Genomic DNA, 18,186 nt, shown 5'->3' with positions numbered 1-18,186 from the left:
TTTTTGAAAAAAATATAACTTTGCAGAAAGTATTTCACAGTTTTCTATTTTTGCTCTGTATGGAACTGAAAATGGAGGATATTGAGGTTCTGACTTCACCTTTCATTTTCAGTTAAGAAAAAATGTAGGGAGAACAAGGAATTTGAATACTGAGACAATAAAAAAATAAAGACATTTCAAACACAGCATTTGCTTATGTCATACATTTTTAATTACTTTTGCATAAGGTTGAATATACAGAATCACTGGCTTTCCAAACACATTACAAAATATAGCAAAAATTCTCCTTCCCTTCTGTTTTCCAGCAATTTCAAGATAGCACTGTACTTATTTTTCTCAAAATAACCCTTAGCCTCATGCCTTTTTCATAAGGACTTTACCTTGCCTGCTTCAATTTCATCTCTGTACTTTCTTACATGTCAAAAACAGAACCAACACTAATTCCATGTTTTGATGACACCATGACTTGGGTGCTGGTGTTCACAGAGTTGCACAATCACAGAATGGTAGAGGTAGGAAAGCACCTCTGGAGTTCACCTGATAGAAACCTCTGCCAAAAAGCATGGCCAGCTAGAGCCTGTCCATCAGGTATTTGTACATAGTGATAAAGTCCTCCCACAACCTTCTGTTCTACAAGATCCACTCCCACTTCCCTCAGACTATCCTTGAAAATCAGATACTCTGTTTCCCTAACCATCTTCACGGTCATTCACATACACTCCAGTACATCCATATCTCTTGTACTGGGAATTCAGAACTGGACCCAACACTCCACATCTAGCATACCAGTGCTGAGAGGGGAATGATCACCTCCCTTAGCCTAAGGACAACACTCTTACCAATGCAGCTCAGGAAGGACTTGCTTTCTTTGCCACAAAGACATGCTTCTGGTTCAAGCTGCCGTCCACCAGGACCCCCAGGGCCTTTCCTGCAAAGCTGCTTTTCAGTCAACCCTCAGTCTGTATAGAATCATGAGGTTATTTCTGCCAGATGCAGGATATGGCATTGACCTTTTCTGATTTTCCTGAGATTCCTGTTGGCCCATCTCTCCAGACTGTCAAGGTCCCTCTAAGTGGCCGCACAACCATAGAATCATAGAACTATTTCAGTTGGAAAAGACCTGTAAGATCAAGTCCAACTGTTAACCCAGCACTGCCCAGTCCACCACTAAACCATGTCCCCAAGTGCCACATCCACACATCTTTGAAATACCTGCAGTTTGGTGAGCAGACATTCCTCCCAGTGTTGCATTGCTTGCTAATTTGCTAAGGGTGCACTCTGTGCCATCATACAGATTACATTAAATTGAGTCAGTCTAGCTTAACTTTCTGAAGTCCTGTCTGTCTGCTTCTTAGAACACTGATCTTACATGATAAACAAGATGCACCAAAGTCTAGCAGAAACAGGATAATCTCTTGTTTATTATGGTGAAGTTAACTGAGGCTAAACATAGTTGGGAAGCCCAGGTTTCCCAGGTGTCTCTCCTCAGAAATTTATGATAATCTACACAAGGGCTGCTGAAGCCTTTTCTCTCCCTTTGTCTCCCATCGATGTATACTTGACCAAGAGGGTCTGAGTGTAAAGTACATGGCACAAAAGTAACCTTAGTCTTCCAAATTGGTGTCTTCTGGGCCATGAATAGCATCTATTACAAGAGCAGGCTGCAGCAGTCCTTGCTTGGTTTGATTTTAATAGCTTTGGAATTGTACACTAAGGTCTCAGTAAAGCTATCCCCTTCCACAGACTAAAAAAACAGTCTTCATAGACAAACATCTGTTCACTTAGACTAAGTCTTTCATTTGAAAGGATTCAAAACATGACAATATTTCAAACATGATCAGTTCAAACTTTGATGCAATGACCTTACCGCAGAAGTGAGACGAGCAAGAATTTCAGCATTGGTTTCTGCCGTATCTTCTATTTTTTGATCAGGCCTTAAAAAATAAAAATAAGATTTTATTATTTCTTTCATTCTGTTTCAACATCTTTTGATTCATGAAAAGTAAGGAACTGTGTAGCCACAGGCACTAATGTAAAAGGGCCTTTGAGATTCCACATCAAAATGAGGACTGCAACATGACAATAATTAATCGTGTCAGTAACGACAGAGTACACCCTTTGTCCCTTGCTGTCAAGAACTCTTTTGATCCGACCAACATGAAGCAGTGAGAGAATTCTTCAGCTATAAAAATATGATGAAGGACTGAGGAATGCAGGACCCTTTAGATCAGAGTTGCTTATTTGACTGTGTATTTTGCATTGCTAAAAACATACTCTATGAACAGAGCAAAGAGTTTTCTATCTGCCCATGACCCTGCTTTGCTCATGTGTGGAGCAGCACCTATGGAATACAACTTCACGTAGATGAAAACAGACAACATCAAAATAATTTTGAGACATGCAAAGTTCAATATTCAGAAAAAATAAACCAAAGTGAAAATAATGTATTTAAGAAGCCATAAATAACCAAACTAAAGTAACAGCTGAGAACACTATTTGGTTGTCTTGACAGTAAGTCACAGGAAAGAGAGACTTAATGTGTCATTTCAAAAGTGAGGCAGTGAAGATAGAACCCTCCTAGAAGCTGTCCCAGAAGTCTGGCCCACGTGGAAATAGCCACACAAAAAGGACAGTACAGGATAAGACTGTGTTTTTCTTTTAAACAGTCTAATTCCCATCCCTAAAACATCTGTAAGCCTTTCAGAAGCTTTATTGACAATCAGAAGTATTATACCAATATGATAGGGTTATAACTATAGGAAGAAGTAAAAGAAAATGCCCTTGAGATCTTTACTTTTCTTGGTATTCAGGGAGCACTGGCATGCCAGCAAGCTGAACAGATACACAAAACTGCAGCTGCTGGAATAAACATAAATCACAGGTATCGGCAGAAGCTTCTGTCTTTAACTAAATTATTTAATTGCTTATATGCCTCAATGTCCTTTGGGAGAGAGCTGGCAACACATTTGGAATATGCAGCTGGCATATTGTGGTTCTTACATCCCATGTCAAAAAATTTAATTCCCTGATTAAAAAATTAAGGTCAGAAAGCACAGAATGACACATGCATTCATTTTGGGGTGAGCATATTCAGATCAAAATGGTAATTCAGATTAAAATCACAATTATTTCCACAACTGCCTTACCTATTCAAAGAAAACATGATTTAACATTTTAAGTGTTATAAACAGCCCAAAAGAAATAAATGGATGCATTTTCATTTACAAAAACTGATTTATTCAGGTTGTCTCTCTATAATTTGGAATGAGATTAAAATAACTGAACTCTTCAGAGGTTTCTCTACACATCTGATCTCTTCTGATCTCTCAGAACCAGGCTAGGACCTGATTCTTCTACATTGGAGGCAGAAGATAGCAGCTCAGTAGACACAGCCACAGATGCAATCTATAAACCCAGAAGAGCATATAGCATAGCTATTTCCTTCTTGGGCCTTTACCACTTCATTTTCTATTTAAAAGTACTCCCAGTATTCATCTGCATATGAGCATCGAATACTTCTGAAACCATGAATATACTAAAAATTAGAGTCAGTTCTTCAGAATCAGAGAGGAAGGGTATATTATGCCACCCAGGCCAATGGACAAAAGCAACACTTATCACCCTAATTTTTTTCAAGAGTGGACAGCTAGGACCTAGTAAGGCTGATACCAAACAGGAGCTATAAAGCCCAGGCAAATTAGTGCTTATCCAGTTCAGCAACCTGTGGGCTTAATCTGCTAAGCAGAGCGAGATGCAGGGATGCTTGTCCTAGATCTGCAAGCAGACAAGTCAGTTTCCATACAATACCTGAGAGCTGTTTGTCTTCAGCAAAAGCTTTCCAGGAACTCCGTAAGGCAGTAACTAAATCAATATCCCATCCTGGCTATTTGCATTAAAACCAAATTGCTTTTAAGAATGATTACTTTTCTGATATCAATAAAATGCAAATTGTTTCAGGACAGAAGACCGAATATAGTTCTACACTTCTGAAAATAAAAAGCAATATAAGATTAAGGAAAAAATCTCTAACATCTCTTCCAATAATTTTTAAAAGTACTATGGGATATATTTCAACAGCCTCAGGTACCCAGTGCATTCCTGAAATGTTCACTGAGTCTACCAGTGGTTCTGGGAATTGTTATAAACACTCCCACTTACAAAGAAGGAAATAGAAGCACGCAAGGATTAAACACCTGATACAACACTATTGCAGTAAATGGAAAAGAATTCAGGAGGCATTGAGTGAGAACCTAAGTGATTGATCAAGCTTGCAAGAGAGTCCAATGCACAGCTTTCAATCCAGATTTTTTGTCCCCAGGCTGTTGCAATATTCACTTGTTTTCTACTCAAGTAGGATGACTGTGATTAACGCTGGGTGTTTAATGACTCCAAGAGGCCTCTTCATTGGTCCCATCTCATTTGACAACATTTACAGCATCTCAGTCCTGTGGAATATGCACAACAACATTAGCCTTCAGATTAGCATGAACTGAATTCCTGCTACGTCCTCACTTGTTTTCCATGGTGAATTCCCGCTAATGTTATGTTGAATGTAAGGAATTTCCACCAAGGTCAACAGGGAGCATTTATTCAGGAACCATAAGCGTATCTCAGACTTCAGAACAGTACAATCGTTGTAGAGCTTCCTATAGTTTTATTTGGGAACACCACTAAAACTGACCAGAAACAAATACAGATCCATCAAAAATCTGTACAGTGAGTCAAATCTGAGCTATGTTTATTTAACAGGGTTTCCAGAATAGCTGCTGAAGGAAGTCCCCAGAGTTGCTACTGCCTACTCATGTCTACAGACTTCTTCTGGAAGAGCAGAACCATGGTACTTCAGAGACCCACTGACGCACCCAGCAACCCAGGCAAGCACAAGGCTGCAGAGGAGACAGAGGTCATCTGGCCTCCGGGACCACCAGGAGGTGTCCAGTGTTGCTTTCTGGTGCACAAGCAGGCAGTTCTTTCTGATTTCATCAAAAGCAGGGAATCTAATTAATAAAGTAAGAATTTATCTATCCCTATGTACATTTAGAATTAATGCTGTCGATACAGATTGTAAGAAAACCTAAGACAGAAAAATGAGTACAAAAATACTAAATTATAAAAAATCCTATGCTTCTAAAGGTAGGCAAAACAGCTCATATATTCGAAAAAAGACAAACACTTCAGGGAAAGGTTTTTAGAATTGCCCTCTTTCCTCATGAAAAAGAGTATATGGCTTTATTTAACCAAGTCAGACAACTTTAACAAACATCTCATCACACCTATTCCCTTTCTGACTGTGTTTTAGCAGTTTATTATTTGCATCAAGCATGAAGAATTTTGAACCTGGAAAAGTCTCCTTCCGCTTTAATATCACATTCCCTCGAGGGTATACCATTACTTAAAATTCAGTTCCTACAATGTATACTTTTTTGAAAAGCACCCTCACAATCTGACGGGTAAAAGCTCCAGAAAACAATTTTTCAGTGACAATATTCCCAAAAGGAATCCAGCTTCAACTCAAATTTGAATAATGTGAGCAGGAAGGAGCTGGAAATGTACATTAGTGAATAATTGTTCAATTCATGTGACAGGGATCATCTTCCACTGGAAATGACAGTTGCACTGAAATGATAAAACTGCAAAGCAGACTGTAAACTTGAACCTAAAAAGCCTTCAATCCATTTTCCTACTCAGCATCCTTCACATAGCACATCAATATGACCTATCTATTCTGACCTTTTGATTCAAATCCTTAGAACAAGTAGACATGAACCATGAAAAGTGGTCTGATTTACAGCAGTGAGAAAAATCCCAATTCCCATTAAAATCAAGATCAAAATGCCCTGATATTTAAGGGACAGACAAACTGTTTAGCACCAGAGTTGGCTGGAAGACAAGAATTTCTATTTGCAAAAATAGTCAAAGGTTTTCTCCCATATGAGTCAGCTGCTTAGAAGATCATATTCAGTCCTGCTGCTCTAGCCAGCTTGGGGTTCTTATCACTTGTCTACACTCACTCAAGCTGATCAAATAAATGCATTTTAAAGGGAAGCACCACTCCAGAACTGCCAATATTTGATTGGTGAGGGCAGTCAGCAATAGGGGAGGGAATCAAGTTTCTGCCCTGACCCAGGCAGAGAAATTACTGAGGTTTTTTTTCCAACCAGCTCAACATGTCTGAATTTAAGAATCTGGGCTTGAGGCAGCTTTGGCTGCCTCAAGGGTCTTTGGCTTTTGTACTCATTTAAAACATTTCTACTGGACATCCATTTTAGAGAATGAGCATTTTTAAAAGCTAATATGTAGAAAAGGAAAGTACTCATAGAGGAAAGTTTTGTCTTTGGCATCAAAAAGAATAAATTCTAGTACTGCCAGAGTAATAGATCTCCAAAGTATTGAGGATCATCATGTTAGGGACAGTGGAAGAATTTAACTCAACTTGTCTATTCAGGCCAGCTCCTGCAGATTTACTAAAGAAAAAATGGTCATGAGTCTTCAGAGCTCTCACTAACACTTTTCTCCTCTGTTTTGGCCTCTTGCTGTGGAACAAATAACTATGGTTTCCTTCTAGCCACTCTAAAAAGCAACCTTAGAGTGCAGCCATACGAGCACAGAGAGTAGGATAACATCCAATAGTCAGGTGAAAGAGGAGGCATATAGGAAGCAAAACTCTTGAAAGGTATATTCTGAAAAAGGAATAATAATGTGAGACTACAGAGCTCTGGCAAATAAACAGTAGAAAACTAAAATCAAATGACTGAAGGTATCACATTTCCGTCCATCTTGTCAATCCATCTGAAAGCTGATCCTGACACATCACAAGGGCATCTGATCTGCTAGTCAATCAGCATCAGAGCATCCCTTCTGCCAAATTCATGCCAAACCTCCAAATGTAAGAGGAGACCAAAAAAAAATCACATGCCCAGGTAACATAGCAAGCTAGAAGCAGCAAGCTAGTGCCTAAAAACTGTAATATGCCCAAAACCCCAAGTCAAGTGCCTCAATTTTTCTACCCATACTGACCTTAGATTAAAAGCACATCTCTACAAGATTTGTCAACCCCCAAAAGAAAGCTGTCTCATTTGCAAGGTGATTTGGGGGTAAACAGTGTCATTATAAGGCCGGACACTTATAAAATAGTCAGTAAAAGTTGCATGCACACTTACAGATTGCACATGTCAATCCTGGGAGGAGACAGTGGCAGTAGCTGAAGCAGGAGCTTTACTCCATTCTTCCATGCTTCCTCTTTCTCAAATTCACAGAAAAGGTAGGTACATTCATCCGCTGAGAACTGGTAGAAAGCATGAGAGTCTTGAAAATAGAGTTGTCTGTCCACTGTTAGAAAAAATAATATTAGATGTCCTTTAAATCTTCACCATGTAAAGATTCCATACTCCTACTTCTGTATTGCACTTGATCTTAATGCTGAGTTGTACCATCACACAGGGCAAAAGGATTAAAAATTTAACACAGAAACAATCCTGCCCTCTCAGTTTAATTCAGTGCATCCAAACAGGAAAACCCCAGAACCCCAGTTTAAAAATATCCAGGATCCTGAAATTCAAGCATTAAGACTGATGAATATTTAATTGGTTTTGGAATCAGTTCAGGATTAGGATATAAAAACCTTCCTCTTTTTTGTTAGATTTCTGAGTCTCAGTTTCCATTGATTTCTAAACTGTTCTCACTAATGGTCAGGCACTAATAAACAAAGCTAAGTAATGGGGATGCAGCCCATCATTATTCAAGCTTCTCCTCAGATTCAGGGCTACTAGATTTGTAGACTAGACCTGGATAAGAAGATGCATCAGTTGTCTTCCTTGAAAAGAATGGGATTTAATGGGGAAAAAAGGACAGAGTCCAAAGCCAAAAGCGCAAGATCCTGCTACAAGTAATTTAGCCCTTGCTGAGGCTGCATGACCAGACATACTGTCAGTTTAGCTGAAGAAAACCTTAGCACAAACCCCAGGGTAGGGTATGATCTGAGTTGAGCTACCTAAGTAGTCCCAGCCTCAAGGTAAAATCCATCAGATATCCAGAGGCTGGTTACCAGTGTAATTATCACCAACCACATTAGCTGGACCAAATCCCTCAGTTTGGTGGAGGAGGTAGGGACAGCAGGCTAGAACCTGGCCTCACCACCATCTCAAGGAGCTGGATCTTCTCTCAATCCATTGTAATTAAAAATTATGGAAAACAGAGACAAAACAAAAATCATTAATAGCTACAGAAGTCATCTGGTGAAGCCATGATCTGCAGTGACTAAAGAGCTGCTATCTTGTGAGAAACCTAAAATAGCTTGTGGGGAAAAAAAAAGGCTGGAAAAGACACGCATTCTGTCTGGAACTTGATAATAGGCAATTACAGTTGCAAAAGCAAAAGGAAAGAAATTGCCAAAAACAAGGGATTGCTCTTTCGTATTTATGAAATAAAAGGTCACAGAGGTAAAACTCCCAAAAGGATAGTAAAATAAACAACTGACAAGAAAATTGGATAAATCTGTGCTTTTTTTCTTTCCCTCCTCCCATGAAAAACAGGACTCCTGTCCTATGCAGGAGAAAGTGATAGCCTTCCTCACACCGGAAGTACTGTCAAGACTGACCTGACAATATTATGCCCATATCCAGGAGAAGCTGCCACACTCCAACTGCTGTAGATCTGCACTTGACAAAAGGGCACTGCTCCAAAAGCCAGTCTACAAGTTCTGATCCAACACAGCTTCTCCTGAAAATAAGCAAAACTTCACTTTTTAAACTACAGTAATGTTGAAACATTCTTTTATAATAAAGAGCTATTTTTTAAAGCTATCAAAATTCAACCTTTTTGTTCAGCAGAGCAAACTCTTTGACTCAATTGCTAATTTTTGTAAACCTATTCGTTTCAAGGGAAGAAATTACATTGGCAAGCCTCAGGGGATATCTTTAGCTACAATGAGGGAACTTATGTCAGATGAGCAAGTTCCCTTACATACCTGATTCATGTAGCATACTTTGCAATATATAGCATTTTTATCAATTTGTGCTGCATACAGTTCATCCAAAGATGCATAAGAGATCTAAATGTCATAAATAAAATCCAGCTTTTAGCCTCAGGATTTTATTTCCTTTCTGAGCATAGGCATAATCAGTACAGCTAAACAATACGTGCAAGACCTTTAGTGCTGCTCTAGGATGTAGTTAATCTTTCATATTATTGGTAAATCTATATATTTAAATAACAATAAATAAAAAGTAGTGGATTTTTCTTAAACACAGGTGCAAAAGAATGCTGTTGTAACAGAGAGCTGCACGTTTTGGTATAATTGGAAACAGGAGGAAGCATTTATGCTACAATGCAACACAAATGGAAAATCACTTCATTACAGAAATATTCCATAAATTACATGCAAAAATCACTGTGTCACTAAATCTTGGAATCCAATTAAGCTCTTTTATAACTCCAAACCAGGGCTGAAATTAATACTCTTTCTTTTCAACAAAATAACTGACAAACACTATTGTATATGAAAATCATAAGCAATTGAATTAATGGATGTACAATCAGGCCACTGCTGCTTTCTGACAACTGACATAGTAATGTAAGAACAGATATTAAGATACATGAGACTTTAAAGAATTTTTTTAAGAAAATATTTTCAATTCTTAGTGACATACACAGAACCTCTCACACAGAATATACTCTCTTGTCAAATCAGGGCATAGATAAATCTAAATAAAATTCATAAAGTTGATTAAAACAAATTATTTTGATTTACCTGCAAATGCCAGTAAGGTATACTCTGTCTTTAATTAGGTCAGAAGCTTGTAGAGTAAAAATATTCCTGAGAGCTCTCCCAGCACAGGAAGAACTTTCTCCATAAATCTGAATGAAAAGAGAAATTGAAAACTGTGACAAACAGGGATTTATTCCTGCTGTAGTAAATTGCCTTGCCACTGTCCGTTCCCTCCCTCTGAGCAATGGCTTCGTCCCATAAATAACAAGCAAGCACTCAAAGTCTCATAGGAAATGCACCCCAGCTTCTGCCAGTTGCATCATGGGTTGCAAGTGCCCCACAAGCTGGGCTGGTTTTAAATTTGCTGCCCTAGAAAAGGAGAGTTTTTACTGTCCATCAGCTTTGCCTTTGAGCAACAGACAAGTTAAATGAAAACACATGTTATCCTAGCAAAGCAGAGACATATTAACCATTGCAAAAACACACAGATACAGTTTAAAATAAATATAATTTCCTATGTATTTGAGCTAAATAATTTATTTCAAGCCTAATACACACTGGAAGACTATTTCATAGTCTTTTGTTTTTGTTCAGAACCTTCAGAGGTTTCCTGTGATAGCTTCATCCATGCATTGCCAGGATATGGTCTTTCAGAATGGACAAACCTCTGATTTCCCCACACCTGACTTCCACCTTGCACCTCAAGGCTGTAGTTGTGTCTATCAAAATAGAACCCAACTCAGTCTTCCATAAAACCATATTCCATCCAGATCTTGTGTACCACTCCTTACTGAAGAGTTTACTTTGGGCTTCTCTTGTGATGTTTCCTCACTGTCCCAGCAAAACACACCAAGTGACACAAGTTACTAACTTGAAAGGAAAACAATGCTGTTTGGTTTCATCTTTTTGTTTGTTTGCCCGTTATGTTTAGGAATCTTTTGAGGCATATAGAATAGTTCTGAGACAGCAAAGTCTTGTGGCATGCAAAGATGAGTTCTCAAGTGCTGTAAAAGTAAGCTAAACAGTGGTAATAATTTAAGTGACTGGGAAGCAAGTGCACATTGGAATTAGCAACAATTCAGTTTGCAAACTCAGTAATAGAAAGACGTGATTTGTAGCACACACACACAAAATGATAATTCCTTAACTGGATTTAACTGCAGGTCACATTCACAAGTGTCTTCAAAGCTATGATTAAGAGGTTGAACCGAAGCAAAAACATTCCTACTATGTTGTTTGATGAAATGGAAGTAAAAAGAAGCTTCACAAGTACCTTATTTGAAGGAGTTTCCAAATAGGGATTTGAGATTCTTCTGGACAGGGTCTGTAAGGTAATTTGGGAGACTGTTAGTTTTGTTAGGGTTTGTATGGAAAAAAAACAAAAAAGTAGCTGAAATCTAGTCTTTTAGCTATTGAAATCTACATAAAAACAATTTATCAAATAATCTGAATAATCTAACTCATGTCTCCAAATAATGACTGTTTTACATAGGAAAAGGGTTTGATAAACTCAGTTCTGTGTTGTTTATTGCATTTGTTCTTGATCTGGAAAAGTAGATGAACAATGAGATGGCAAAGCCTATAGATAACACACAATTATTTGGCTCAGGAAAGATCAAAAATGACAGTGAAGAATCTCAAGATAAACCTAAAAAATGCTGGGTGAAAAGACAGTATCATGATGAGCTCAACATCGAAACCAGCATGTACTAGAGGGAGAAAATGTAATTACACATACTTTTAAAGCAAAGTTTATGAATTCAGTGAAGATACCTCAGGGTCACAGAACCCTTCTCAAGGAAGACCACTCTTCTAAATTAAATTCTTAACTGTAGTTAAAGAAATTAGGATAAATAGTGAATAAAATGGTGACCACCGGGGAGGTAACGAATATAGATCAGTGTTATCTCTGCTGTGCCACATATTGCACTGGTAACAGTGTCTGAAAAAATGAATGCTCCAGAATTAGAGGGGATTTGTAAAAGTAGTCAGAATAATAAAGGATTTGGATACATTTTAATATGAGAAAAGACAGAAAAGGCTGTGACTATTTACCCTACAAAGGAGAGATTACAAGAAACATAATGCAATTATACAAAATGGCACAAAGAAAAGACAGACTTTCTGTGCTCTGCTTTACATTACATGAGAATTACTGATCACTCAATGAAATTAGAGAGGAATCATACTTCAGGAGACAGAAAGGAAAACCACAAATATGTCTTCACAGCAGGGAAATGCAAATGCCAAAATCTTACCACTGATCAATAAAGAATGTGATTTAAAATTATAAAATTCACAGTGAACCAGAACTCTGAAAGGCAAAGACAGGATAAACATCTCCATAAGAATCAGGTTACCCCACTTTTACTCACCATGATCCTCCCATACCTTGTAATTATTAAAAGACAAGATATTGTCTATGCTGATGCTTACTTGCAACTTCTATCTTACTATAAGCCACACAAGACACAAATAAACACTGCCTAAAATAAGCCTGGAAGTGGAAAAGAAGATGTTGTGCAGGTGCACTGGCACTACAACAGGAAGATCATGTGGTGCTCCCTCACATTATTCCAACTTGTAAGCAGCATAATTAATTTCTTGCTTTGAGAGGGATCCAATTCTCACTTGGTATATTGCAATCATAAAAAAACCCCCATCCTTCACACCCTGTAAGAACTACAGAATCCATATTTCAGTAACGCCACCTGCTTTTTCCTCCCTGTATTCTTGCTACTGTGTTTTTAGAAAGGGAAGGGATGAGGAACCACAGAAGCATCTATCGCTGTTTACCCTTCCATGTTCATCACGAACCTTAATGTAGTTCCATGCAAAACAGTAGCTCCATATGGAAATACTGTAACATATAAGCCTTATTTCCCTCTCCCATACCCAACAAAGATGCTGTAAGAGCGCAACACTGCCTCAGATCCCACTCACCCTTCCTAGCTGGCACGTCATTAACACCTCGCTTCTGCAGCAGCCCTACATACCACCACTTCTCTTGGTTTCTGTCCAAGCCTTTCATCCCACAAGCCTCACTCACTGCAGCAGCACAGTCAAAGTTTATACATCGATTTCCTTGCTCCCTGCTCCTTTCCCAGGCTGGCGCTGACAGAGGACAGGGAGGCTCACTCAGGAAGAATACTGGTACTGCAGCGTGCACTTACATAACAGCGTAAAATGAAACTCAGCAAAAAGGACAAATTTGGTTGCCTTCTACAAGGGGCTTTCAGTGCTGATGGACAAGAGAAGAGAGACGGACATCATCTACCTGGACTTGTGCAAAACATTTCATACTATCCCACACATATCCTTGTCACTAAGATGGAGAGACATGGCTTTGACAGACGGACCACTCGGTGGATAAGGAAATGCACACACTCAAAGAGTTGTGGTCAACGGTTTGATGGCTGCGTGGAGATCAGTGATGAGTGATGTCCCGCTGGAACCATACTATTGAACATCCTCATGTTAACGTGGGAACATGGACAGTGGGATTGAGTGCACCCTCAGCAAGTCTGGGGATGACAAGTTGAGTGGTGTGACTGATACTCTAGAGGGAAGGGATTCCATCCAGAGAGACCTAGACAGGCTTGAGAGCTGGGCCTGTGCAGTCCTCATGTATTTCAATAAGGCCAAGTGTTAGGTCTTGTGCCTGGGTTGGGATAATCCTAAACATGGACACAGGCTGGGTGATGAGTGGATTGAAAGCAGCCCTGTGGAAAGGGACTTGGGGGTGTTGGTGGATGAAAAACTGGACACGATCCAACTGTATCCTGGGCTGCATCAAAAGAAGGAGGACCAGCAGGCTGAGGGAGGTGATTCTACACCTCTACTGCACTGTTGTGAGACCCCACCTGCAGTACTGCATCCAAATGTCAGCTTCCCAGCATAATAAAGACAGGGATCTGTTGGAGTAAGTCTAGAGAAGGGCCACTAAGTCGATCACAAGAATGGAGCAACTCTCCCATGGAGACAGGCTCAGAGAGTTGGAATTGTTCAGCCTGGAGAAAAGAAGGCTCCAGGGAGATCTTGTAGTATCTTCCAGTATCTAAAGGGGGCCTACAGGAGGGACATAGGGGGACTCTTTGTCAGGGAGTGTAGTGAAAGGACAGCAGGTAATCATTTTGAACTGAAACAGGGTAGATTTAGATTAGATATTAGGAAGAAATTCCAAGGAGTCTGCAAAAGGTGTCTGATGCTGAAAACCAGGAGAGAAAAAAACCCCAAATTTCTAGTTTATCCTTCAGACCACAAAGTTCTAGCTCTGGTGCAGAGAAGAGAGGAGGAATTCACAGCCCTGAAATGGGAGGAGGGAGGACAGGACAATGGCTTTTCAGTGGCAGCCTGAACCCATATCAACTTGGAGCAAACATGAAACACTGGAGGGATCATGAGATTACATTTAGCTTGCCACACAAGAACCTAACCACCCAAAATTCTAAAAACGTAAGAAAATAGAAACTGGATGGGAGAAAACAAAACAAAAGTGGAAGTGGCTTTCTGGAATAGAAAAAATGGTCTTTCATGTTGATGCTAGTGCAGCCTGTGTAATGTTGAAACACTCATTGCAGTTAGGCTGAAATTGATACAGAAATTTAGGATTTTATGTCCTAGCTGCCATGATAGATCCTGTTTTCTTTTCTTTTTTTTTTTAACTTGCCTCACTAAATATTTAGGTACTGAGCACACCTTTGTTCAGAAGACTCTGCTTTGGCTGTTCGGGACAAACTGGGCTGTAAATGGTCCAGCCTATCTTTAAAGACTCCAAATTTTGGGTGGCTCTCCCTGAAGATAGCTGGTAAATGTAGGCTGCTCCCCCCAAATTATTTTGACACACACACGGATTGAAAATACATTTGCAAACCACTCTAAGAATAAGCCCAAAGTTTTAAATTAATTAATTAATTTGCTTTTTAAAGCAAATCAATTCACCATCTAGCAAACAGCTCATTCTCATGAAAACTACCTTGGAACAGTTATTGATGCCCATGCCAAGTACTGCTTTCCAGCTACGGCCACCCTGGCACCCCATGTGCCTCTCCACCAGCTTGAGGAGAAGCTTTGCCAAACCACATGTCAGGGAGAGGACCAGGCTATGGCAGCACGTGTGGTCCTGGTACAGAAGACCATATGTGTGGGAGATCCAGAGCACTGGGTGTCCTCCAGAAGGGCTGCCCCATCATACATGGATAGGTGTGCATAGGTGGCTTCATCTTCCCTGCTGGGGACGCAGGAAGAAAGAGGCAGAGAGCAGTCCTGCGGGCTGGATGATCCAGAGCCTGAACTATGAACGTGGCACAGGGATGGCACCGTCCTAGCTTGGGGACACAACCTGCGTGTGACAGGAGAGGACAGCTGGGCCAGGAGGCCCATAGAAGGTTTTGGAATAGGACTGCTAGTATCCAAATCTGAATACACCACAGATAATTTAGTCTGAAATTGGGAAAAATTATGAAGGAGTTTACCGTGGTATTTAAAATCACTAAAATCGCAGGGAGTAGAGTAATGATGTGAAAAGAATGGGAGGATTAAAATAAAGTGACCAGCAAGTAATTGAAACATCCAGAAGTAAATATTTCCCTACAATCTATATGATCAGTTTATAGAACTATAAGCCAAAGAATTAAATATGCCAGGTAGGATTTTAGAAGCAGAGGCTAATTCAATGACTAATACTACATGCAAGGTCTATACCTAAGTTTAAGTTAGTATTGCTTGAACTGTACAGTTGTTTTTAAAACAAACTGAGAATTTCTGACATTATTTAAAGTTAAGCATGCAAAGATATTGATGATAATATTTTAATATGTCAGCACAAACTGATTTTTTTAGACGTTTGGAAAGAAATTCCCCCACAACATACTGCACAACAAAGTATACTAATGGTTCCACTGGAAAGAACAGGTTGTATCTTACTGTAAGATGCTGACTTAGTTCCTTCCTTGGGAGAGTATTGAACCGGTTCCACTACAGCAACTCCCTGTGCATTTACTACAACCTGTTTAATGTTTTATTCAAGGACTAATGGTACTACAGAGCACGGGTTTAGTCGTATCTTTTGGAGATTCATCTGAATTTTCTCCTCATTTTTAGACCTGGGATTTTGCTTTGGCCACGTCTCAGTTTGGGAGAATGACTTGCCTACAAGTTGCTTGTGCTTCGCCTCCTGCCCAAGCTGTTCCAACAACTGCTGATATTTCTGCCATTGCCAGCACTGCAGTCACAGTAGCATCAGCAATGCTCCATACATCTGCTAGCAATTTAATCACTATCATGCTCAGAAAGAAACAAAGCAAGAGTGCTTCAAGCTCCAGTTCAAGTGCTTTCCTCAGCTGGGATTTAGTGCAGTGGTAGCAGCCAGCAACCTGTCTACACTAGAAGTCACACTGTAACACCTCAAAAGAGGCTATAGAAATTGTAGGAAAATAATAATTTCAAATATGGAACAGAAATGTTTTGCCTTTCTTCTAAGAGCTTCTGATATTCATGTGCAGTTAGCAAGAAAAAAAATTGACAAAAATGGGAAGGAAGAATTTCTTTTTTAGTCAAGATTACTCCTGTTACTAAATCTTTTAGAGTGGGATTTATTTTAAAACTAACAGAAATGAGGAAAGGCCATGATTCATCTTCCCCAATATATTGTCCAAGTTTCCACTCCAGATTTTTCAAATATCTAGGTCTTCAACTGGTTGTGTTTCCAAAATATGAGCATAATATTCTGTGCTTAGGAGTTTGCAATGTGCAATCAAATTCTACCTGTTTTCAGTTTACAACCCACTCATCGATATTTTTCTGTTTGATCAGAGCTCGATTTGCAAACATGCCCATGCTCAATTCCATACTGCTGAGCAGTTCTAGAAACATTTTTGTTATATACAAATATAGCAAAACAATTGTTCATAGTTTCAGGGCACTGTCACTATGTCCCTAAAGAATTTAGTATAGCACTTGTGCATTTCAAACTGGATTACTCAATATACTTAAAATTAAGCAAATGCTTCGATGTTGTTATTCCCTAAATATAAATAGCCTGAACAAAAAATCATCTCATTTTGAAATGCACATGGCATAGCACAGACTACCTGGTAATGAGATCATTTCTATTCCCTGACAGGGGAATTTCTGCAACTACTCAACACCTGAATCCTAAATTGGCTAATGTGACCACAAAGGAAATTATATATTCAGACACATATCCAACAGGAATTTAAGCATCCAAACCTAAAATACACTTTCACAAGTACTCATGCTGGAAACTTCTCACATTCCAACTATGAGAGCATATGGAAAAGGATCACAAATAAAGCTAAATACAAATTCACTCTCAAAAACAATCATCTGCTTTTACTTTTCCTTCCAATGATCGTTCAGCTGTAAGAATACAGTGGCTCAGGAAAAATTTTTAAAATCCACCAGAGGTATTTACTTAATTTCCCTCAGGCTTCTCTCCCACTCCACGAACAAATCAAAAAGTAATTATTTTTGTCTCAACCAGATTTTGTTCTCCCATTATGAACCCTGACAATGACAATGCCAATGCCACAAGAGCGACAGAAACCACTGCAACTGTCACACCTGACAGAAAGCTGTGGGGGTTTTTTATCAAAAATATTTGCTGGAGTTGCCAAAAGCAAGCAGCTACAATAATTAGAGAGTTTCCACTCTAGCCCTGATCTGAGCACAGATCCTGAAACAAAGCTGGGCTGTACCTGCCTGGCACACCCTCCTCAACCTGCAACACAAGAAGGCAGTAATTTCTGCAGGAGTAAATGCTAATTTATTCCCAGTGCTTACTCGTGCCAAGCAAGGAATGGGGGAAGGGAGCAAAAAATTACTGAACAATATGACTTATCATTTTGCCACCGTTGAATTTTTTGCATTTGACATCACTTGCTACTGTCTAAATGATAGGTGTTTTAAGCAGAAGTAAGACATGGGTCTTGTGTTTAGTAGATGAAATGCTAGTGCTGTTTGAAGGTGGCTGGATATAGGGAGTGTTGTCATGAATCCCAATCCGTTTCCATGTGGCAACAGATTTTTTCTTGTTGCTAAGGCACAGCAAGCAGAGTTGGTTGGGAAGCTAGCTGACTTTCAGAGGATATCATTCATATGAAATCGTAGAATATGCCTGACTTTCTGCCAAATAATATTCGTAACAAACAACCTTCCCCCACTGCTCCTCTTGAAATCCACTGGCAGAATTCACGGGTAATGAAGAACAACCAATGTGACAGTTCTCTGCATTAATATTTATTTAAGATTAAATATACAACCCTTTATAAAGGATCTTTTTTATAAAGGAAAGATCTTCTCCTGATCATCTTAAACTTCATATACTTAGGTGTAGCATAAAAAGGTCAAAAAGCTGTAAAAAGAAAAATCTTTCTTTTTATTGAATTCAGCAGAGCTTGCAATTTAGGGCTCCCAGATGAGCCTGAAGAGCTCTCTGGGGAAACCCAAATGGGTCATTA

At 39.2% G+C, this 18,186-nt stretch overlaps 1 protein-coding gene across 1 annotated transcript in view; it reads right to left on the bottom strand.

The window, feature by feature from the left end:
• Positions 1 to 18,186, bottom strand: part of RAPGEF5 (Rap guanine nucleotide exchange factor 5) — a 160,773-nt gene that overhangs the window by 119,615 nt on the left and 22,972 nt on the right. The window contains exons 2-6 of the mRNA XM_032109909.1: positions 10,980 to 11,030; positions 9,749 to 9,855; positions 8,597 to 8,718; positions 7,161 to 7,329; positions 1,868 to 1,934 (exon numbers count right to left, since the gene is read on the bottom strand). Of these exons, the coding sequence (XP_031965800.1) occupies positions 1,868 to 1,934; positions 7,161 to 7,329; positions 8,597 to 8,718; positions 9,749 to 9,855; positions 10,980 to 11,030 (516 nt within the window). The remainder of the gene's footprint in view (positions 1 to 1,867; positions 1,935 to 7,160; positions 7,330 to 8,596; positions 8,719 to 9,748; positions 9,856 to 10,979; positions 11,031 to 18,186) is intronic.

This window comes from Corvus moneduloides, chromosome 1, assembly GCF_009650955.1.
Source record: "Corvus moneduloides isolate bCorMon1 chromosome 1, bCorMon1.pri, whole genome shotgun sequence".
In the NCBI taxonomy this organism is placed as follows: Eukaryota; Metazoa; Chordata; class Aves; order Passeriformes; family Corvidae; genus Corvus; species Corvus moneduloides.
Note: the sequence above shows the minus strand (reverse complement) of the source record. Positions and strands in the feature narration are given on the sequence as shown.